The sequence below is a fragment of the Heloderma suspectum genome, chromosome 3 (genome assembly GCF_057233095.1).
Source record: "Heloderma suspectum isolate Gila_16-S chromosome 3, 16-S_ref, whole genome shotgun sequence".
Classification (NCBI taxonomy): Eukaryota; Metazoa; Chordata; class Lepidosauria; order Squamata; family Helodermatidae; genus Heloderma; species Heloderma suspectum.
Window position 1 is genome coordinate 24,796,529 of NC_139460.1, and position 24,971 is coordinate 24,821,499.

Below are 24,971 nucleotides of genomic sequence, written 5' to 3' on the forward strand. Positions count from 1 at the left end.
GCCTTCTGAAATCAGGAGGGCAGTGACCACTGAGAGAGTTGGCAGCACAGTTCGAAAATGCTGTCTCCAGGGTGGCTCACTTTGGGGTCATCTTATGTCCCTTCAGTGCCAAGGACATTTTAAAAAAGAAATGGCCCAGGACTTTGTAAACACCAGCTGAATTTTGTGCTTGCAGCTTTATTCATCCAAATTAATGTTGCTATTGCTAGTTTTCCTATATGCCACTTTATTGTTTTATTAATTGTGAGTCCTCCAGATAGTTTTTCCTGAAGCTCAGGGCAAAATGTTCTAAATATATAAATGCATAGGTCAGATGCCCTGGAAAGTGACAGCTCTTACCTAGTCCACTGGTTTGCAAATTGGATTCCAGGAAAACCTGAGTTTCCTTAGAAACTTATCTAGAGGTTGCTAATTAGAAGATCAGTAATGATTATCAGGGTTCCCTGAAAGATGTCTTGCTACCAAATGACTGCTGCAAGATGCAACTGCAGGGAAGCATGGAATGTTTTGTAAGGTGCACTCGCCATTCACATAGGGCAGTGATATTTTGTATATCACTGGAGAACTATTGTTATTGGACAACTGATAAATAGAATGAGTAAATAAATCAATAAAGATAAAGATAAATTAAAAATAAAATAAATTAAAGGTACCTACATGTTGCAAAAAGGGTTGTGCAAACTCACCTGAGTCCACCCCACGACCTACTCGCTGGATCATTGTCCCTTGCCAGACCTGGCTGGGATGTGAGCCAGCTGGTGGTTCACAGGGGCCCAGCAAGCCCCTCGCTGGGCCCCTGTCACTGTCACTGTTGCCACGACGAGCAACTGTGTCCCTCTCTGCCGAGCACCAGCAGAGAGGAGTGCAGTTGCTCAGTGGCAGGATGGGAAGGCTTGCCATCCTGCTGTCGCCGCTTGGGCAAGGAGTTGGTGCCGCTTGGGCAAGGAGTTGGTGCAGCATGCACCAAGTCAGGCAAGAGCAGGATGTCACGGACTGGCATCCAGGAGGCTGAACTGGTGGGAACCCACCGAGCTCAAGCCCCCAGATGGATGCTCATGACATCCCTAGTTGCAAATCCTCTGCAACTGATAATTATATCCATCGGTTCCTGACATTTGGGATTACAAAAGGTGGACCCATATATCACAATAGTTCTGAAGGAGCTTCACTGGCTGCCCATGTGGCGCTGAGCCCAATTCAAGGTGCTGCTGCTTACCTTTAAAGCCCTAAAAAACTTGGGTTCCAAATACTGTATCAACCTGTCTGTACGTTAAGATCACTAGAGGAGGCCCTTCTTTGAATTCCTCTTATAAGACAAGTAGATTTGGTTCAACAGTCAAAAACAAAATTAATTATATAAATTAATTAAGTATAATATAAAATTATGTTAATTGTGAAAAGGAGTATCAATAATCATTTCTAATGGAATTACATTAGAATTCTAATGGAATTACTTTACATCCTTCCTCTCCGGCAGGTACCAGAGGGTAGCACTGGGAGAGGAGGTTTCGGACCTGTGGCCACTTACTTGTGGGGTGCCACAGGGTTCCATCCTCTCCCCGATGCTATTTAACATCTATGTGAAGCCACTGGGGGCTATCATCAGGAGGTTTGGGGTGCAGTGTCATCAATATGCGGATGACACGCAGCTCTACCTCTCATTCAAATCTTCACCAAGGTTGACCATGGAATCCCTGTCCAAATGTCTGGAGACGGTGAGTGGCTGGATGGGGAGGAATAAGCTGAAGCTGAACCCTGACAAGACCGAGGTACTTTTGGTGGGAGACAAGAGGAGGCTGGGGGATGTTGACCTGGTGTTGAATGGGGTACGGCTACCCGTGAAAGACCAGGTCCGCAGCCTGGGGGTCATTTTGGACTCCCAGCTGTCCATGGAGGCTCAGGTGTCAGCTGTGAGCCGGACAGCGCTGTATCAACTCCATCTCTTACGGCAGCTGAGCCCCTTCCTTCCCGACCATCTGCTCCCATTGGTAGTACATGCCCTGGTCTCCTCTTGTTTAGACTACTGTAATGCGCTCTACGTGGGGTTACCCTTGAAGACGGTTCAGAAACTGCAGCTGGTACAGAACGCGGCGGCTCGCTTGATTAAAGGCAGCCGCCGGCGAGATCACATCACTCCAGTGCTGAAGGAGTTGCACTGGTTACCAGTTGTTTTCCGGGCCAAATTCAAGGTGTTGGTTTTGACCTTTAAAACCCTATATGGTTCTGACCCAGCCTATCTTAAGGAGCGCCTCCAGCAGCACCAGACAGGCCACTTAACAAGATCAGCCTCGGATGGCCTTCTCTCTGTCCCATCAGCCAGGACAGCTAGACTGGTGGGGACGAGGGAGAGGGCCTTTTCTGTGGTGGCCCCCACTCTGTGGAACTCCCTCCCTAGGGAACTCCGTCATGCCCCCTCTTTAATGAGCTTCCATCGTGCATTAAAAACGTGGTTGTTCAAGCAGGCATTTGGGGTGGGTTAGGGTATTTTAGGAAATGTTTTTATTGTAGAATTTTATTGTTTTAAACTGTTTTATTGTATGTTGTACATCGCCCAGAGTGGCTGGGTGACCAGCCAGATGGGCGATTAATAAATTTAATAATAAATAAAAAATAAATAAACACACACACACAAGCACAGGCACACTACATAGAGCTTTTCTACACAAGGCTGTTAATCTGCTGTATCTACTTTTGGTTTCATCACAGAATTGAGATCTGAGCACTACATGAAGAGCATTTCCTTTCCTGCTTTTCTGCTACATAACCTCTAGGTGGCACTGTACTATAGTGGAATAGCACAATTACACAAGTGGAAAAGCGTTTATTTCACTTTCACAAATAATACCTCATTTTCCCTGGTCTAAACAAAAGTTGCTGAAAGTGTTGTTTAAAAACAGAAGTATCACGACATCGTCTAAAGTACCCATCACCAACCATGAGCAGGGAATGATGACCACACAGTAAATGCCTTGTGTAAAAAAGCTCATAGGCATTTCTAATATAATCATTTCTAGTAAATTGCCAAAGGTGAGTGTGTGTGTGTAGACTACCTACATTTGAATTAAAGTTTGATTCAAAAATATAAATAAAGATTTTAAGGGAGAGGCATCTTCTATCTGAATTCATGTTATGCCATGGGCCATGGGGGTGGGCAGGACAGCCTGGCATGTTCTTTTCCTGTTAAGAGCTGTTTCTCCTGCAGAAATCAGCAAGTGATGCTTTTCATGGCCTGGCCTAGCAATACTCATTTTTATCTGCAAATATCAGCAGGTCAGCCTGCTGTTAAAGGGACAGTGGGAAAAAAATTGATTAAGTAAATACAACTTTTGAATGAAATCATGAGACAACATGTGAAGGCTGACTCTCAAGCAAGGAGGATTCCTTGATGTTTTATCACCAAGACTCTGAGAAAGGGCATCTTTGTCCTGAGTTTCGTCACACCTATCACAGAAGGGAAAAGAAAGGTTGACAGCAAACACCACCATTATGTCAAGGCTAAGTTCACAGCCTTCTTTGTTAAGCAGCGGAGAGTTATCTAGTAAGTCAAACCAACAGTGAAAGAGGCCGATATTTTAGCTCTTGCAGTCCTTATCTCACTTTTCCAGCCATCAGTACACAATCAGGGACGAGCTACACCGAAACTGCTTTTGACTACATTCTGTAATGATTAGATGACATTTCAGGCTTCATGTGACTCCTCGAGGCTGAGGCAGGGGGTAAACATGCATGAAATCCCTTCTTCTCTTAGGTTTTCATCTCTTCCTACTTCTCTCCCCTGCCCCACCCCCTGCAAATTAGCATTTACAATGTTTCTATTGTTACCTTTCACCAGGCAATCATTAATGAACAGAAACTCTTTATTGTTCAGCATTTTTAGTGAAAATAAACAAATGCCAGCTATCACTAATTTCCAAACATTTCTCACTCTAGGGCTCTATAATTTTGCTTTCCTTGTGATTCCGGCTCAAGCTGTCTCAAATGACTTCTGTTCCATTGTAATTGTGAGAATGACAAATATTCCTGTGAGACTTTCTGTGGTAGGCAATTGGCAAGCTTTCCTTAGAAGAGTCTGGGCTTTTGGTTACAGATTAATGATTTATTAATAGTGTTTATTTGAAACTGCCAATCACCACAGGCTTCTGGAATTAAAAACTAAACTGGAGGAAGCACCATATGTGTCTGTCAAACTCAGGTCAGGTGATTTGATAGCTTGAGGGACAGAAATCCTAAAGAAAAAAAAGAGCCCGGAGAAAAAAGGCTTGTTCACACAGAGGTATATCTCTATAAATCCATGGCTCACATTCAATCCTTTATTCTTAATAGGTTATCCATTTTTAAAAAATCATCAGTTAAAAAGGTGTGTCTAGTTAACCAGGCAACAATTTTAAAAATTAATACAAGTGGAAGCCACACAAAAAAGTATTTTCAATGCAAATAGGAACTACAATGAACTGTTGCAGTATATCCTCTCTCCTAACAAGTTTGCTGCTGTGTAGGATTCCAAACAGCCATCACCACCAACCAGATCATTCCAGTCTTCTCCCTCACACCCCACTGCCCATTTTTTTTCCATCTGGCACTCTACATTCCATGGCTACTTAGTATGCTCAGTCCTTGTGGGGCTTGGGGGAGGGTGTGTCCCCCAGGTTTTTTTTCTGCAAACCTCAGGATTCCCCAAGAGTGGTAATACCTCCCTCTTATTTCTCAGTAGCCTATTTTGGCTACAGTCTGTTCGACACTGACCGCCTGAGTTTACTATTAGAGGGAGTGTTAACACACAGTTAAGGCACCATCTTAAAAGAGGTATTCTACCTTCTCTCTTGCATAGCAGGGAATGCCTCTTCTAAGATGATGCTTCCGACAACACAAACACACATCAACTCAAGACAAAGGAAGTGTGCTCCTTGCTTCAGAACAATTGTTTCTACCCATATGCAAATTGAATTGATTTATTAATCAAGTAAAACACATAAGATTCACCATCTAAGATTCATTTAATTGTGTGACAGCCCTAGTTATTAATTTTTATTTATTGTGGCATTTATTGGTGGCATGATCTATCACAAATATCACCCAAAGTAACACATAGAACTAAAATCATTATAAAATTTTCATCACAGTGAAAATGGTGCTGTACCATTAAATCAGCACCTCAAAATGGAATGGATAATCTAAACAAAACAGCATATACAGCTCAGAACACCATCTGAACCATCATCCAGGAGTAATCAAAATATCCTCACCTATTGGCAAAAGGCCATTAGGCAAGGAGTCCAGTGGATTTCAGTATAAAGAGTATGTCATACTCTGGATGCCATCATGGAAAGCACTTGACCTACATCTTTGTCAAGCTCATCTGGGTGATAGATGGGACACAGAGCAGATCTGAGGAAACAGAAAGGAAGGGAGGGAGATGATCCTTAAGTTACCCATATAATTTAAACACACATTAGGCAGATATAAATGTTTCTTTCCACAAATTTGAAGGATGAAAACGTAGATGAAACACATTCAAGGGGGTAGGGGGGAGAGTCCAGATTTGAATAAACAGCAGTTACTTTCACAGTCTTATTACAACTATTCTATACTGCCCTTTTGGCCAAAAGGCCACCAAGGTGGCGCACAACCAATATAAGATAAAACAATTCACCTATGGAAACACACACACTGTTAATAAAGCCGTTAAAAACACTGAAACAGTAGCACACTGAAAATAATTAAAAAGCTAGTTCAGCCTTCCTCAACCTGGTGCCCTCCAGATGTTTTTGACTTCAACTCCCATCACCCTGAGCCAACATAGCCAATGGTCAGAAATGTTGGGAGTTGTAATCCAAAATATCTAGACTTTGTTTTGATCCAGCAGGACTCTTAAGAACATAAGAAGAGACATGCTGGATCAGACCAGTATCTGAATCAGATTAAGTGTTATAAGAAGACTTATGGTCTAGTCTGGATCAGACTAGATGAACCCCTGGATCAGACCAGGGGTTCATCTAGTCCTGCATTCTATTCACACAATGGCCCAGTCAGCTGCCCATGGGAAACCCAGATGCAGGACATGAGTGCAAAAGAGCTCTTGTGCCCATGTTCCCCAGAAACTGGTGTACATAGGCATATTCTTCTGGAGGATTCAAAGAGTATAGAAAACCTTTAATTATCACTGTCTGTACTTTCTGTATTTCATTTCCTTCTGACTTCAGTGTTTACCCACCCACCCAATCATGTGTGTGTGTGTAGATAGATGGTAGATAGATAGATAGATAGATAGATAGATAGATAGATAGATAGATAGATAACTTAATGAATCTGATTATGTGGATTCCAGTCCATGAAAGCTTATGCCATAATGAATACGTTAGTCAAGGTGCAACAAAATACTTTGCTGTTTTTACTGCAAGACTAATACGGCTACCCTGCTGGAAATGGCCTGTTTTGTGTTTTGTTGTTTTGTTTTTATTTTGCATGCTATCTTCTCAGTACTACTGCACTTGGCTGAGGAAATCATGACAGAACAGAAGGGGTTCCCACTTTCTCCCAGACCAAAATGGTTTATCTGGGATTAGAACATTAACTATCATGGGCTTTTTCCTGAAAAGGGGGAAAAAATCGAAGAGGTGTGAGCACTGTAAAGAATTTCAGTTAAATTACTTAACATTGCAGTCCTATGTTCCCTGGGAAGCAATGTTGAATCTCCCCCTCTGACCTCAAAACCCCCTCCCAGCTGCCTTGGTAAGGTGCAAGGCTTAGCATTGGCCTTACCATTAGGCAGAGTGAGGTGATCACCAAAGGCAGGAGATGCTGGGAGGCAGCCGCAAGGAGGAAACAGCAGTTTGCCGAGCAGCCTGCCCTGTGTTCCCTAAGCTGGCCTGCTGTCTTGAGGTGAGATGGAGGATGCCATCCCTTTGCCAGGGCTGGAGAAAGATTCAGCTATCAGTCCAGTCAGGTTTTGTATATGAAATGGAAGCGGTGCCATCTTGTTCTTCACCTCAGGCAGAAAAACGTCTTGGGCCAGCCCTGCCAAAGCTGGTTCTTCTCTGATGTCCAAACTCCAACATCAGAGAAGGGGGAAAGAAGGTATGCTAAAGGTGGGCTGGGAGTATGCTGTGAGTGACTTGCAGACATGCAGAATCCACAGCGCTTCTGGTCCCCAGAATCACCCCCAAACTAGAAGCAGATCTACGCCAGTCCTGGAGCTGGCCTAGATTAAAGCTAACAACAAATATGCTGTTTCTCCCTAACTTCTGTCCTAACGGCATGAGCTTGGCAAGGTTCGGGATTCCTCAGATCCTCTGAGTTTGGGTGGCTCTGACCATTACAGGAAGATTGCTCTGTGAGTTTCTCAGGTGGCTTTTACACATCTTGCAACATAATATGTTCTTCTCCTGTATCTTTCAATAATGTTATATGTAATTTTCCCAAAAGTAAACAAAAAGCAAACAAGGTGCATCATCTTCCCTAACATTTCTAGAAATCACAGTTTAGACCATAAAACCCCATGTACAGTACATAAAAATGTCTTTCTTTTTTTTTACAAGAAAGCTTTATCACAGTATTCTCGATTTTTCACCTTCTTTCTATTTATTTTCTACCAAAGTCACAGAGGAGAGATATCTGCATGTACATATCTACATATATATTCATCCCAGATATAAAATCCATGTGACTGGTGACTTCGGCAAGGAAAATAAGATTCATTAAAGCGAGTTACAACTTGCCTTTGAATAGCGATTTGCAATTTGGGAGCAATTTCCTTTGAAATCATTAAAACTTTACAGCCAAAGTATTTTACTCTCCTTGAAAAATTGGCTTATTACCTCCTCATCAGAGGGGGGTGGGGGAAAGTAAAATTCTGAAAGAGACTTGTTAATGGCCTAGGCAATGACATTAAAAAAAAAAAAATCTTCCAGCATCTCTCCAGCTGTAATTGATAGCAGTAAAGTTGATGCAGCATACAATTAAAACGAGATAAAAGTCTGGTTAAACCTATTCAAAGTTTGCTATACCAAATTGCTTAGAAACTTTTGTAACTCCTGAAACATGTGAAAAACATTCTTCATGTCATCTGAAATATAGGAAGCTGCCATATGTGTGTTTGCTCGGTGTATTTGTCCATGTAGTGCAGCATTGTCTTCTGTAATTGACAGTGGCCAACAGAGGCTGGTGGGTCTGATTTCGGTGGGGCTGTGAATGCATTCGGGGTTTCAGAATCAGAATCTTCTGATTCTGAAACCAGAATCAGAACCCCACTATAACCAGATCCACCAGCCTCCACTGGCAGCAGCTCTTCTCATCACCTGCTACTTGATCCTTTTGTGAAAGAGGATGCCATGGATTGGACCTTTGGTATGCAAAGCATGTGCTCTGACACTGATCTATGGCCCTTACCCTCCTTATAGGTGGTCAGATTGCCTAATATATTTCCGTGATCCAGCCTATGTACACGGTGGGAGTATATGGGGGGACTGAAAGTGTGCCTTCCCTCCCTGCTCATTTGATGCACCTGCCCCAACTTTGACACCCAGGACATCCACACAGGGCTGTAATATTCTAATATGGCCTACGTACCTAAATCCCAGTGTGTATAAGCTCATTTCCCAAGCTCGTTTTTCAGTATTAACTATTTAATTTGTACCTACATCCAATGGATTTACATGCACAAGCCATATTTGAATGGTACTCGGGATGGGCGATCTAGCAATGTTTGAGTTCACTAGGATTCTCCAAACATCGTCTTGCCAGTCATCTCGTGCTCGTTTCCCATTCGCGTTTGAGATTGCTGTTCGCTTTGTGTGAACGGGAGATTTGCGCAAATCAAGCAGCAATCAAATGGGAGATTTGCACAAATCTCTTGAAATTTGCACACATTTCCTCTGTGGACTAAAGCAGGACTGATTTAATCAGCTGAGAAAATTTGAGCAAATTAGGAAATTTGTGCACATCGAACTTGGAATTAGGAATGATATAAATACGAGCACGTATTCGACAATTTGCAAACATTTTTGGTGGACATGTACTTGCACTCACATTCGGAGCTTCAAATGGGACATGCTCACATGTTTGGTGAGCAAAAATGAAATTCCCACACATCCCTAAATGTTATGGCCCTTGATGGGCATCTGGGGACATCATAGGTGGAGCAAACCCACAGGGGCTGGTGGGAAGGGCACGTCCTTGTCCTCCATGGTATGGGATGGTTGGGACACAGCTTTTAAATGGTCCAGTTACATTTAGAACACTGTGTGTAGTGTATCCCATCTAAAAATGGCTATCGTAGAACTCAGTAAAGTACAGAAAAGATAAAGAAAAATTATCTTGGTGGAGCAGCATACCTATGAAGAAAGGATACAAAAAAATAGGTGTCTCCCTAGTGCACATAACTACATGTGTGCATCTGTAAAACACTACACATAAGGAATAATGAAGTAATCATACGTACAGTTGGCTGAAATCTGTTGTTTTTTGCAGTTTTTTATCAATGCAGACAGTGTGAACTGGTGAAGTTTCAGGAACAGGAAAGATGCAAATTTAGTGGATTAACTATAACCTGAGGCAAAACATGCATACTCCAATTCTGAATTTAATTCTAGAAATTCTCCAAATCAGAGTACAAAAGAGCTGACTAGTCATGGCCTGCTATTTGATCCTGTAATGATATTATACTGTAATATTTTATTTCTTTATTTGTTATATTTTTAATTCTGCCTAATAATCAATTTTCTCTGGGTGGATAGAAGGTCTAAAGTCTTGGAAGGAGACAGGGACCTGATTATACATCTGTTAACTGCTGCCATTAGTTTTACATTTGTTTGTTTGTTTGTTCGTTCGTTCGTTCGTTTGAAAAAAAACCCACTTTTAATGGTAAAAAAAAAATGTACCCTGCTCTTCAACCAAAAAGGCTCCCCCGGCTGCCTAAAGAAAAATAAATACAAGACAGACCCTTCTCTCAGCTTACAGCCTAAATGACAACAAATAAAGGTAAAAGGAAGGAGGAAAAGGAAAACAGAAAGCTCAGTCACCAGTTCTTAATGTCATACAGTACTTGTAATGACCAGCCGTGGTAGAAACTGGCTGCTCACAGTTCAAAGACAGGCCCTGAGGGCCTCTGAGGAACAGCCTGGAGCAGGGGCAGCCAAAGATGTTTTGCTGCATGAAGCAAAGAACTAGATGGCATCCTTTCTCATTCCATATACAAAAGGACAGGCAGGTTATGTGTTTTGTTGATGTTGCTGTTTACACTGACAATGGGATAGCTTCCTCCGCCATACTTGAATGCAGCAGGCTAACTTAGGGGACACATGGTGTAACAATATGGAAGAACTACTGAGTTTAGCCTGAATGGGTTGTCCTTCCTGGGAGGAGCCAGGAAGTAGTTGAGGGCAACACCCACTGTTTCCGGCCTGAGGAGAGAGAGGCCACAGCCTGAGAGCGCTCTGTAGAGGGGTGTTTGTTTAAATAAAACTTAGAGGCTTGTTTATAAAGTGGAGTCTGTTTGGATCTGTGGGTGCAATCCAGCAGCTTGGAAATGCACAGCACAGCAGGCCATGTGGCACAGAGTCTCCCCTCCAACACCTTGTCAACATCTCCCAGTGTCTGCTTGTTGCACGAAATACTACTTTAGCCCCCTGGAGGCTAGTCCAATTTGCCCCAAAGAGGAGACTCAACTTCAGGCTGGGTCCAACTCAATTTTATTGTTTGCAAACAGTTCGACAAAGGAGCTCATGCTGAAAAGCAGAGTCGACCCTGGGCAACCCCCATCCTACAGTTTTAGCACTTAGCTTGCATTCCTCAACCAGCATGTTACTTTTGATTAGGGATGTACGAAAGTTCCACCACGGATCTCGGGAGGCCGAATGCCAGCACATTTGGCCCCCCGAAATCGGTGGTGGAACAGCCCCCACCCCCCTGCCCCCCCACCCCCCTGGGATGGGACTTACCTTAGGCGGATCTTCCTGGCGGCGGCGGCTCCAGCGGCGGCTCCGGCGGAGGCGCGGCAGCGGCAGCCAGTCTTCCGACCAGCCGCCGCTGCTGCCATTTCCAGGTAAAAAAAAAAAAGTGATACGCTACGTAAAGATTTACGTAGCCTATCATGGCTAGATTTTTAAAAAAACACCGTGATAGGCTACGTAAATCTTTACGTAGCCTATCACGGCTGATTTTAAAAAAAAATGCACGTACGTAAATGGCAGCGCCCATGGGCGCCACCATTTGCGTTCCTTATTTTGGCATGTCATAGTCTACGTAAACATTTACGTAGACTAAGACGGCGAAAATAAGGGAACGCAAATAGCGTAGAAGCTACACTATTTGCGTTCCCCTTATTTTCACCGTCTTAGTCTATGTAAATGTTTATGTAGACTAAGACATGCCAAAATAAGGAACGCAAATGGCGGCACCCATGGCCGCCGCCACCACTTGCGTATGCGCGTTTTTGTTTTTGTTTTTGTTTTTTTAATCAGCCGTGATAGGCTATGTAAACATTTACATAGCCTATCACGGCTGACTGCAGGGACGCAAACGGCAGCGGCTATGGCCGCTGCCATTTGTATCCCTGCTAGCCAGCGGCTGGATGTCCAGCTGCTGGCGGAGCCGGCCGGCAGCTCCACAGAATCCCTGCAGAGTGGAGCCGGCCGGCCAGGATTCCGGGGGGGAGGAACAGAGCGCCTCCCCCCCGGCCAGGATTCCGGGGGGAGGGATGGAACGCCTCCCCCCCAGCATCAGCATAATCCATGGAAAGGTAAGTACCTTTCGTACATCCCTACTTTTTATTGGTTGCCAGCGGTTTGCCTAGCAACCTTATCTTAGGGTTACTGTCCACTCATTCTAGGCATGTGCAGCTCTTACAATGCTGCGCCTGCTTAAGGCACATAAAATGGCATTAGGTTACTTTTTTTTTTTTACCACAATTCCCCCCTCAAGGTGCTTTCTTCTTATAACACTTAATCTATTTCAGCCACCGCTAATCTCTGATAATGTACAAACATTTCCCTGCTGACTACAGATTCTACCGTGCATCTAACTAGGACTATAATGCAGGGTAGTATGCAGGGTAATAAACACAAAATTAGCATAACTAAGCAGAATATCATAAATCCAGTCTTTAACCAGTGAAAGTTTGGCAGCCACAAAGTCAGCCACTCAGTACTCCACCCGTTCCAGGTTTGCACTGGGACGTGAGTTACTTTTCTAATTTTGGTTGTAATATCTCTAAGGATATCACCATTGTCATCAATCTGTTAGCAACAATCTGTCCAATTGAACTTTTGACAAAGGCCCCCCTCTGCTGCCAGCACGTAATCAAGTCCCATCTGATTTTGGGTGACAGCATTGCATTGGGTTAGCTGTGTGGCTGCTAAATCTATGGCCCTTGCAGCGTCGTTAGCAAAGATTTCCACTATTGCCTGAAGCCAGATTATGCGGTTAGTGAGGTATGTGGGTTCTCTCCCCACCACGTTGAGTTCCCAAGTGGCAGGCCCATAATACCTTATTATCCTTTCTGCCGGCCACTCATCATTTCCCCATCTTTGTGTAGCAGACAAGTCTTTCATGCTCAGGGATCTTTTATCTACTCCGTATAGTCGGTGCAGCACTGAGGCCCTTTGAGGCAACAGTGTGAATGGGGGCCTTAATATCCCAGGATAGCACACACCAGTCCAGTTGGTGGGCAACTGGGTATATGTGTGAGTCCCACAGATCCAATAATGGCCAGTCAAAGCAGGCCAAGACTTGTCTGCTAGGCCATATTTTCTGGGATCCAAATACTGATTATAATATCCCAAGTATAGGGTTGAATCTCCATGTGAGCTGAGAGTTCCATTCATATAACAAGCTCTAGTATTTTGATCTTTTGTCTGGTTTCGAATGCAATAGAACAAGGATTGTGAGCTACTATGAGGGACTGACCACAACACACATTTGTGGCCACCTATCACCCTTGAAACCTCAGGTCGAAGGGTGGTGAAGTCTGCATATCCTGCACAAAAAGTCTCTTCGAGGTGTGATTGTTGTGCTATGCACCTCCCTTTACTATATAATTCCTGCAGCTGCTATTTCCTACAAAGTATGTATGTGTGTCAGACCTGTTTTGCATGAAACACCATTCTTCTAATTGGGGCCGCACTTCCCATGACGGAGTTTGACTTAAGATAAAATCGTCTTCCCAAATAACATTGGTTTGCTTATGTATCCTATAATCAGTGTGTACTAATTATGTCAGGTTCAGAGGATGAGGGATCCATGTGCCTACCTTTCCCTCATTCTCGGCCTGTATGCAGACCCAGCAGTCTGAGAGGTTCAAGTATCTGACTACAGCTTCGGCTAAAAACAGCATGCTGTTTTCTCCTGCAGCTAGGTTTAGCCTTAGGATTATCACTAACAGACACAGCTGCTGCATACTTAATCTTTGGTCCTCATCTTATATAATTTCAATTTCAGTACTGTAATGGGATGACTATGCCAGTTGTCTTTATTCTGCTGCTTGCAGGCTTCTTCTTCCAAGAGGAGGTCAGCTTCTGGAGTGACCACACCCTGGGAGCTGATGTCCTCACTTTGGTTGTAACTTTTTATTCTGGAACAATGAATCCACCTGTCATTGCCGCTGAGCTTGACAGCCGCATGGGTTACCAGCAACACCTGGTGTGGTCCCTCCCACTTCTCAGTTAGGGGGCCCTTTTTCCACTTTTGGAGCAGGACCTGGTTCCCCAGCTGGTAGTTATGGATCGGGGCATCCAACAGTAGGCTCTGGAATGGTGCAGCAAACCTGTGAAGGGATGACAAAACAGACTGCAAGACAATAACATGTTCTCTTATTTCAGTTTTTCCTAAATTGACAGTGACTTGTTCCCTCCACCCTGCTGGCAGAACCCTGGGAGGCATTCCAAACATTAATTCAAAAGGCGACAATTTTATCCCTCTACGTGGAATGCTACAAATGTGAGTTAAAGCCAGTGGGAGTGCCTGGGGCCACTTTAAGTGGGTCTCAATGCAAATTTTTGTCATCATTGCCTTTAACGTCCTATTCATGTGCTCCACCTGACCTGAACTCTGAGGCCTCCATGGGGTATGGAGCCTCCATTCAATGCCTAAAGCTTTGGACACTTCTTGCACTATCTTTCCCACAAAGTGGCTCCCCTGATCTGATTCAATAGACTCAGGTAACAGGAACCAGGGTATCAGTTCCTGGAGCAGGAAGCGTGCCACTGTTGATGCTGTAGCTGTCCTTGTAGGGTAGGCCTCTACCCAGCCCATTAGCTGGTCCACCAGTACCAATAAATATTGGTGTCGGCCTGACCTTGGAAGTTCTGCGAAGTCAATCTGCCAGTCCTGTCCAGGGTAGTATGCCCACTGTCGTCCTCCCATTGGCAGTGATGCTAGGGCCCCTTTTGGATGTACCTTCTGGCAGGTGGGGCATCTTGCTGTGACTTGTTGGGCTTCTACATACATACTTCTTACCAAACTAGTAAGTCACCCATTGCTGTGCCTCCCATGTGGGTCTTCACATGAAGTTGTTTCACTACTTCTTCTGCCAGCTATCGGGGTAGCATGACTTTTCCTCCTAGGACTATCCACCACCCTTGGGGGGTTTTGTGGCCTTATTTTCTTCAGCAGCTTTGTCATCAGCCTGGGTATAATTTGATTTGTAATCTTCCAGGCAGAGGGGTATCTCATAGGCTGAGCCTTGAAACACTGCTTCTCCTCCCATCTACACTGCTTCTTTGGCTGCCATGTCGGCCTTTGTGTTTCCCCTTCTCTGGCGCTCGTCTGCGGCTTTGCTGTGCGCTTTTATGTGCACCACAGTTACCTCCTTTGGCAGTTGGAGAGCTTCCAGTACTGCCACAATCTGTGGCCCATTTGCAATCTTCTGTCCAGAGGCCGTGATGAACCCACATTCTTTCCACAGTAGTCCATGGGCATGTACAGTGGCAAAGGCATAGCGTGAGTCTGTAAAGATGTTCACTCTTTTATCCTTCCCCAATTCTAGTGCGCGTGTCAAGGCAGTGAGCTCTGCTGCTTGCACTGACCAACTTGCAGGGAGTTTCTCTTTCCACATAGTCTCAGTCAGTGTTACCACGGTGCATCCTGTATGTCGTGTGCCATGGATTACATTGCTTGAGCCATCTACGAAGAACTCTTCTTCTGGATTTTCAAGCGGATCATCTGTCAAGTCAGGTCGAATCAATACTGTTTAAGTTAACACTTCTAGACAATCATGACATGGGGGCCCTGGTTCTGGCAGAAGGGTGGCTGGATTTAGGGCAGTGGTGTGCTTATAGGTGAGGTCTGGATTAGATAACAAAAAGATCTCATATCTAGATTGTCTGGAAGGGTTTAAGAACTTTCCTCCCTCTGCTCCGAGGATTTGGGGCACTCCATGTGGGGTGTGTATCTCCATGTTGGCTCCCATGACAATCTTTTGAGCCTCCTCTACAAGGGTGGCGGTGGCCGCAACAGCTTTTAGGCGTGCTGGCCACCCTTTTGCTACAGGGTCCAGGACCTTGGAGTAGTAGCCCACAGGCCTCCATGTTGGGCCCACTGGTTGAGTTAAGACTCCTGAGGCAACTCCCTTGTTCTCATGCATGTACAGTCTATAGGTCTTGTGCCCATTTGGAATCATGAGTGCTGGAGGTTGTGAGAGGGCAGTTTTCAATAGTTCAAATGCATGCTGGTTTTCTTTGGTCCATTTTTAACTTGCGAGGCCCTCTTTGGTAAGAGACTCATATAGGGGCTTAGCCTTTCCCCCATAATCAGGGATCCACATTCTGCAAAACCCCATCAGACCCAGAAAGGCTCATACCTCCTTTGGGCTTTTAGGAGCAGGCATATTTTGTATAGCTTGAATTCAATCTTTGCTCAGGGCTCTTGTTCCTATTTCAATTTCATAGCTTAAGAAGCCTTTAATTAATTTCATAGCCTTTGGCTGGCATGTTTGAGCCTTTTCTCATGATACTTTATACCCCCTTTCTCCCAAGGTGTTCAGCAAGGACTCTGTCGCCTTCTTCCCTGTTTGCATGCTAGGGCTCGCTATCAACTAGGGATGTACGAAAATGACTTACCTTTTAACCAAATTGATTCGAGGTGGGGGGGAGGTGCTCCGTCGCTCCCCCTGAAATTCTGGCCAGGGGGGGAGGCGCTCCGTCCCTCCCCCTGAAATTCTGGCCAGGGGGGGAGGCGCTCCGTCCCTTCCCCCCCAAATCCTGGCCAGCTAGGTCTGCAAATGGCGGCAGCCATAGCCGCCAACATTTGCATCCCTGCAGTCAGCCGTGATAGGCTACGTAAATGTTTACGTAGCCTATCACGGCTGATTTAAAAGAAAAAAAACACGCATACGCAAATGGCGGCGCCCATGGTCACTGCCATTTGCATTCCTTATTTTGACACATCTCAGTCTATGTAAACATTTACGTAGACTAAGACGGCGAATATAAGGGGAATGCAAATAGCATAGACGCTACGCTATTTGCGTTCCCCTTATTTTCGCCATCTTAGTCTACGTAAATCTTTACGTAAACTAAGACGTGTCAAAATAAGGAACGCAAATGGTGGCGCCCATGGGCACCACCATTTGCGTACGTGCGTTTGTTCGTTTTTTCTTTTAAATCAGCCGTGATATGCTACGTAAATATTTACATAGCCTATCACGGTATTTTTTAAAAATCTAGCCGTGATAGGCTACATAAATCCTTACGTAGCCTTTCACTTTTTAGTTTTTTTGTTTTGTTACTGGAAATGGCGGCGGTGGCAGCCGGTCGGAAGGCCGGCCGCCGCAGCCGTGGCCGCCGAACCGCCGCTGAACCTCCGCCGGAACCACCGCCGCCAGGAAGATTCGCCCAAGGTAAGTCCCGTCCTGGGTGGGGGCGGGGGGGCAGACCGTTTCGCCACCAATTTTGTGGGGCCGAGTGCGCTGGCATTCGGCCTCCCCAAGGTTCGTGGCGAAATTCTCTGACATCCCTACTATCAACACATCATCAACATATTGCAACAGTGCCACCTCCTGGTGGTTTTCTCTCCACTGTTCCAAATCCTTTTGCAATGCCAATCCAAAAATGTTGGGGGCTGAAACAAGCCCTTGGGAAAACTTGGCCCATAACAATTGAGTTTTATTATAAGTATCTGGGTCTTCCCATTTAAATGCAAATATTTTCTGGCTGTCTTTATGCAGTGGGGTATGGAAGAAAGCATCTTTTAAATCTTGGATGGAAAACACCCTTGCATTCACTGGGACTTGGGTCAAAAGGATGTGGGGGATCTGAACCAGGGGATGATCCACTAAAACTTTCTTGTTTATGGCTCTCAGGTCTTGCACCAGCCTGAAGGAGGCGCTATTTGCCTTGGGCAACCCCAAAATTGGGGTGTTAAAGGGGGATGAGCCCTCTACTAGCCAGCCATACTTCTTAAACTTTTCAATAAGCGGTTTTAAGCCTGCACCAATAGCTCTCTTCAAAGGATACTGTTTCATGCACACAGGCAGCTCTCCCTCCTTTAGGGGAATTTTGATTGGTGTTACATACTTTGCCCGGGCTGGGGTTCCGTCTGCCCATACACACAGGTCAACATTCTCTAAGAGCTCAATCCCCTTGGCCTTTGACACTTTTTCAGTTGCCTGAAGGGCCATCTGGTAATTTGAGCTCTGCTTAGGGATGTTAGAGAATTCCGCTATGGATCCCAGGGGGCCGAATTCCTGTGAATTCGGCCCCCCGGAATCCATGGCGGAGTGGAGCAACCCGCTCCACCACCCTGCAAAAGCCTCATGAAACGGAGCCTACCTGGCTGCGGCTTCAGCTCTGGCGGCGGCTCCAGTGGCAGCGACAGCAGTGGCTCCAGCTGCTGCCTGGCTGCTGTGGACGCAAATGGCGCCCTGAGTAGGGGATGCCATTTGTGTCCCTATGGTAGCCCATGATAGGCTACATAAATATTTATGTAGCCTATGACGGCTAAAGCGGGAATGCAAATGGCATAGGGGATGCCATTTGTGTCCCTGCTTTAGCCATGATAGGCTACATAAATATTTAAGTAGTCTATCATGGGCTACCATAGGGACACAAATGGCATCCCCTACTCAGGATGCCATTTGCATCCACAGCAGCCCGGCAGTGGCTGGAGGCCCCGCTGTGGGTTGGCCCGGCCGGTGGCTCCACAGCCTGGCCACGGAGCGGAGCCGGCCGGGTAGGATTCCGGAGGGGAGGAAAGGATCGCCTCCCCCCTCGTTGAGAATTTCAGGGGGGGGGATGGAGCACCTCCCCCCCACCGCGGATGTCCCTGGATGAAACCAGGTAAGTGTTTCGTACATCCCTAGCTCTGCTTTACTGGTAGCTGTACTACAGTCTGATCCTCACGAAAGAAAATCTCAGCTTGCAGCTTCGTTAGCAATCCCGCCCCAGAAGGGCAACTGGACATGTGGGTGAAACCACAAAGGCATGTTCTAGTCTATTGTCTCCAATCTTTGGAGGAGGGGTCACATAGAGGCAATCTAGCCTTTCTTCCTTCAATTCCTTCTATCGTCACGTGTCATCCACTTTCTTTAGCAAGGGGGGTTTTTGCGGGGATCATGGAAAAGGTGGCTCCAGTATCTACCAGAGCCTCATAGTCTCTGCCACCGACCCTTATCTTTACCATGGGATCTTCCCGAGCACTTACTTGTAGGGTGGTGGCTTTAGATCCCGGTCTCCTTCAGCTACATTCCTCAGAGGAGTCTGCTTTCAATTGGCATCCCTCCCTCTGACTAGGGATGTACGAAAGGGACTTACCTTGTCCCGCAGCTTTTTTTGCGGGGGGGGAGGCACTTCGCTTCTCCCCCCGAAGTTCATGCGAGGGGGGGGTGTCTTCCCACCTCGCCCAGCCGAAATTCAGGCCGGGCAGGAGGCGCCCCATCCCTTGCCAGTGAAAGTCAGGCCAGGTAGAAGCGCCCCATCTACCCGGCGAAAAAAAAAAACACCCCCGTGATAGGCTACGTAACGATTAACGTAGCCTATCACGGCTAGATTTGCAAAGTCAGCCGTGATAGGCTACGTTAATCGTCACGGGTGACTTTGGAAAAAACGCTATTTGGGTGACTTTGCAGTCACGGGTGACTTTGGAAAAAAAAAAAGCGTACGCAAATGGCGGCCCCCATAGGGAGCCGCCATTTGCTATTTGCGTTGCCCTTATTTTTATTTTATTTTATATTTTATTTTATTTTATCTTCTCCCTCTAAGATTGGCCTTCCCTTCCCTCCTTTCTCTCTCTGAGGGTCTGCAGCCAGCATTTGTTTACACATCTCTCCTTTACATTGTTTCACACAGGAGGGGTTGCTCAAAGCGCAACTCAACCATGAGTCTATGTAGGGATACTGATCCCAGTGCCCATCGTTTACAACAATAACGTGCACTTTTCTAATTGTGGCCTCCTTAAAGGAACCAATATCTGGCCAGTTGACTCCAAATGACAGCCATTCCAATTGACAGAATGTAACCAGCTTGCCTTTCGACATCTTAATGCCATAATTATCTTTGAATTTACTAAAGTTCTTTAGCATGCATCCCAAGGGAGTCGCAGAGCTTTCTAAATGGGAGCTACCCGCCCCCTTGTGCCTACCTCTATTCAAAACTGTACACAGAGCCTGACGAACCTCAGATGCTCCGAAGACAAACAGAAAGACACAAGGGAAATCAAATACTTACTCTGCCCAGAACCCTGGCACTGTCCCTTCGGACTTGTTCAGCCTGGTTGACTCAGTCAATGGAGTCCACGTCTTTAACCTCCTGGGTGTCTTGACCCCCATTCTCTGGTCCCGTGGCAGACCTCAAAGGTGGACCGGCGTGCCCCACAGGCACCTTTGCCGGTCCTGTCGTTCGACTCTGGGGTAGTCCAAGGGGACTCCTGACTACTCGCCAGATTGTAGCAGATTGTTGCTAGTTTCGCCCCCTGGAGGTGAGTCCAATTTGCCCCAAAGAGGAGAGTCAACTTCAGGCTGGGTCCAAATCAATTTTATTGTCTGCAAACAGTTCGACAGAGGAGCTCACGCTCAAAAGCAGAGTCGAACCTGGGCAACCCCCACGCTACAGTTTTATCACTTAGCTTGCATTCCTCAGCCAGCATGTTACTTTTGATTGGTTGCCAGCGGTTTGCCTAGGAGCCTTAACTTAGGGTTACTGTCCACTCATTCCAGGCATGCGCAGCTCTTACAATGCTGCACCTGCTTAAGGCACATACAATGGCATTAGGTTACTTTTTTTTTTTACCACACGCTGCCTGAGGCAGCTACCTCACTCTGCCTAATTGTAGGGCCAGCCCTGGACAGATGACCCAACTGTCCTCAAAATGGCTGTAATTAGGGACAGTGGAGAAATCTGCTGTGGACTGAAATCAAGCCAGATTCTCAATAATCTGACCTGCAAAGTCCACAGCGGACTGACCTCACTCATCTCCAGGTCTGTCAGATTTCCTGTGGGGTGGTTCTCCATTCTAAACAGTGCTGGGGTGCCACGGATGCCCTTCCTCCCCACGCTAGCTGTCAAGGGCTGCCTTAACAGCTGGCATAGGGAAGAAGGGTCCCAGTACAAACAGCCCCCAGTGCTCTCACCATGGCCTCCTCTTGAGGAATCCAGGGAGAGAGTGCTGGGGGTGCCCCCAAGGCCTTTCCTCCCTGCACCAGCTGTCAAGGGCTTCCTTAACAGCTGGCATAAGGAAGAAGGGTCCCAGTGTGGCCAGCCTTCATGGAGGAGAGCCACCCCCACAAAATCCGATGGATGCAGTAAGACTCCAGGGAAATCCACAGGGCCCCAAGTGGGTCAGATTTCCCTGCTGTGGACCCCCCTTGGACCAGAAATTGCAGGGTTCATACACCCCTAGTGGTAATGCAGCTAGAAGTTGTTGGTCTTACAGGATGGGGCCTCGGCCTTCTGGGGCCTAGTTGGAATCTAAGGATGGACGAAAGTCCCCTACCTGGTCCCGCAGCTTGCTTCACGGGGGGGAGGCACTTCGGTTCTCCCCCCGAAATTCTTGGCGGGGGGAGGTGCCCCGCCCCTCCCGGCCGAAATTCAGGCCGGGGGGGGCACCCCATCCCTCGCCGCCGAAATTCTGGCCAGGGGGAAGCACCCCGTCTCCCCGGCCGCAAAATAAACAAGTTATGGGGGGGGGGGAAATACATGATAGGCTATGTAACAATTTACGTAGCCTATCACAGCTGACTTTGAAAATCTAGCTGTGATAGGCTACGTAAATCGTTACGTAGCCTATCATGTTTGTTTGTGTGTTTTTTTATTTTACTGGGAAATGGCGGCGGCAGCAGCCGGTCAGAAGACCGGCCGCCGCCCCTGCCACCACCGAAACGCCGCCGAAATGCCGCCGGGACCCGCCGCCGAGAGGGACATTCGACAGAGGTAAGTCCCATCCTGGGGGGGGCAGGGGGCGGAGAATTTCCCCACTGATTTCAGGGGGCCAAATGTGTTGGCATTTGGCCTCCTGGAGATTCATGGAGAAATTCTCCGCCATCCCTATGAATCTGCTGACTTCTTGCCACTCCTCTACTGCAGATAAGGCTCAGGGAACCCTGATGAATCACCACCTCCAGAGCAAACGACCCCGCTCCTCTTCCTCACAGGGAAGTTGATGCCAGTGGCCTCTGTGCCTAGGGAGGAGGTGCCTTGTCCAACTGGTAAAAGGAGCAGCAAATGGAGATGGCAAAGATGGAAGCATAAACACACTCCTTCCATTAGAGAACGGATGTTGATGATGTGGAAGTTGATTTATATGATAAAACTGATGAATATTAGGGATATCTCAAAAATGAGAAGGAAATGGTGTTGGGGGGGAAGTAGAATTATAAGCTTTCAAGTAGAATTATCTTAGCAATATTTAGTAATGATTGAATCTTGGTATGTTTATAGCAGGATATTTACATATCGGTAATATCTATTAATTTTGCAAGTAGGTATTTGTAATCATAGCTTGTTAACAACATTGTTAATGGCTTGTTAACAACATTGTTAATACTGAGGGAATCTATATTGTTAAATAAGGTTTTGAAAATAGAAATTCCAAAATGGAATTTAGGAGGAGTGGAACCCGGGATAGGGTGAACCAGAGAAACCATGTGGAACCATACAGCTGTTGTTCCTCTAGACTGCATTATGTTTAACTGATTGATCATTTGCTTGTACATCCAAACTATGGCTGGTCACCTTTCATTTAGTTTACCCAAACTGAAGGGGTGGCATTTGGGGTGAACATAGAGTGAAGAGCAAAATTATTTGGGGAGAATGATTTGCAAGGGAGCAGATTTATGGGAGGGGGGCTTCTTTTCTTTTTTATTACACTTTGTTTCTTTTAAAAAAATTCTCTTTAAAGCCACTTGCTTTGCTGGTGGCTTTGGTGGCACGGCGGCACTATTCTTCCTCCCCAGAGTGCCTCTGGGAAGAAAGAACGGGAGCAGCCAGAACTGTACTGCTTTTTAAAAAATATTTTAAAAACAAAAATTATTTATTTATTTATTTCTATACCACCCAATAGCTGAAGCTCTCTGGGTGGTTCACAAACATTAAAAACAAACAGCACACAATAAAACAATATAAAACATATAGAACATTAAAACCACAGTATAACAATACAACCAGAATAAAACCTAGCAGCAGTGCAGGGATTTAAAATATACATTTAAAACAGCAAAGCTAAAAGTCCAGAAAGCTAAAATGCTAACATGCCTGGGAAAATAAAAAGGTATTCACCTGGCGCCAGAAAGAATACAGTGTAGGTGCCAAGCGAACCTCACTAGGGAGCTCATTCCACAGCTGGGGTGCCACAGCAGAAAAAGCCCTCCTCCTAGTAGCCACCTACCTCACTTCCTTTGTCAGGGGTTCATGGAGAAGAGCCGCTGAGGATGATCTTATGGTCCAGGCAGGCACATATGGGAGGAGAAATAAAAAAGAAAGAACAGTTTAAAAAGAAGAAAGAAAAAATAAATAAATAAAATAAAGGGTAAGACACACACACACCCCGTCACCATTGTAAGCTTGCTCTGCTCCCCTGAAACTATTGGGGGGGATTGAATCATGATCCACAAAATGGAATCAAAGTGGCCAAATGCACTTTACCACCTGCTGCAAATGGAGTAGCGAATTGCGGGTGTCCATTTCAGTCCAGCCCTAAGATTCCAACACAGGAGGAAGCATTCCACTCTGAAACAGCCACAGATCATAAGAACCATGGCTACAAGGGACAAAGGCATGGGTGGTTGGGGTAGATCTCTCCCCATCCCTCCCCCACAAAATGGGAACTTCCCCAGTGAAAATCAAACCTCACCAAAAGTAGTTGTAAGACTAACAAGTGTTGTAATGCTAACAAGTGGTAGCACTAACAAGAACTGAATAGATAGTCCCTGCTCTGCCACGTACTGACTTCGCTCAAAGATTAAGCCAGCCTTGATGAGAATGTAATATAGTTATAGAAGTAAATGTTTGCATCACGTTTTCACTGAAGGTCTGTGATACCATTTCTTTGAGCCCCTGAAAGGTAGTATGTTCAGTTTAAATTCTGTGGCTTGATTGCTGGGACTTAACTTTCTTTCCTATGGACAGGAAGCATCCATGACAGCCATGGCACTTATTAAATGCCCTCATTAAGTGAAATATATTAAGCAGTTCATGAGCCTTAATTGTGATTACACTTTATTGCTGCTTAGACGATTAAGTACTTAAATTAGCAGGTAACGGGATCTATATTCTTAATGGCAGGAAGGCACTAATCATGACTTCATTAAATATTTCAGCCCCGTTCCAACAATCTCATGGAGGAAAGTTAATGGCCCCAATCCGAGCAAAGCCCGCCTGCGGAAGTCCCAAGCAGTGCTCGAGATCCCGAATGTGCAGCTGGAAGACGCCGGGACATATGAATGCAAGGCTGAAAACTCTCGTGGAAGGAATGTCTTCCGAGGACAGCTGCAAGTATACAGTACGTTTTGAAGTTTATCTCTTGCAAATGGCAAAGCTAACTAGTGTTCTTTTCTGGCTGCAAATAGGTGTGTCCAGGAAGAAACCCACTGTTGTGAGGGCCATAATCCGATGTATGCTAACCTGGGAATAAGTCTCATTGAATGCAATGTGACTGCCTTTTTTTAAAAAAAAAAATTTCATTCATTTATAAAACAATTCTATACAGCCTTTTGGCGCTAAAAAGAGACCCCAAGGCCATTTGCAATGATAAAATACCAATAAAGTTAAAAAGACATATCAAAGTCAAAGCAAAGCAGATCAACAAAACCAGAACTAGATAAAACTGAAACAGGTGTAAAGCCTGGCTGAGCATAGGAAAACCGAAAGGGGCAGTGTGAGCTCCCTTCCACAATTGGGGCACTGCTGTTGAAGGTCCTGACCCATGTCCCCACCAATTGCACCGGCCTTGTGTGCAGTAGTGCCTTGGAACATGACTACAATTGATGGGAAGGTTCATGCAGAGACAGCATGCCCCAGCGTTTCAGAGTTGCGCCTGGCTGGATTTGTTCCCACTGCACATTTTGAACCTAAATGATGTCAGGTGGGAATTCTGTCTGGATGCCACCATCTGATTCTAGGCAAAGGGGGGAACTGCAGGGCCACTGAAGATCCCACTTACCCTCAATAGGACAGAGTGGGTCATGTGGTACAGCCTGACCCTTATAAAAGGTTAAGAAAAGCTTGCTGTTCTGAGCAACAAAGAAATTCTCCTCTGTATGTGTTTCAGAGGAAGTGAAAGAAACTTCCACATGCATATATAGGCACAAGGTATAGCCATAATATATATTATGTTATTAAACAATTCACAAAGAGGGATTCAAGAACGTAACAGTAGTTGCTTGGGACTGCAATATGCATGTTTGTCTGGGTGTAAGGATGTCAGAGAAATTCACAATGGAACCAAATGAATTTCGATTTTCATGAATGTGACCCACAGATTCTGCAGTGGACTGGCTTTCCTCTATCAGATGGATTCTGCAGACTTGCAGAACATTTTTCTAACCTTCGGGA

At 45.6% G+C, this 24,971-nt stretch overlaps 1 protein-coding gene across 1 annotated transcript in view; it reads left to right on the forward strand.

The window, feature by feature from the left end:
* LOC146349431 (contactin-5-like) overlaps nt 1-24,971 on the forward strand; it is a 233,967-nt gene that overhangs the window by 174,750 nt on the left and 34,246 nt on the right. Inside the window, exon 7 of the mRNA XM_084842648.1 lies at nt 23,738-23,919. Coding sequence (XP_084698774.1) covers nt 23,738-23,919 — 182 coding nt within the window. The remainder of the gene's footprint in view (nt 1-23,737; nt 23,920-24,971) is intronic.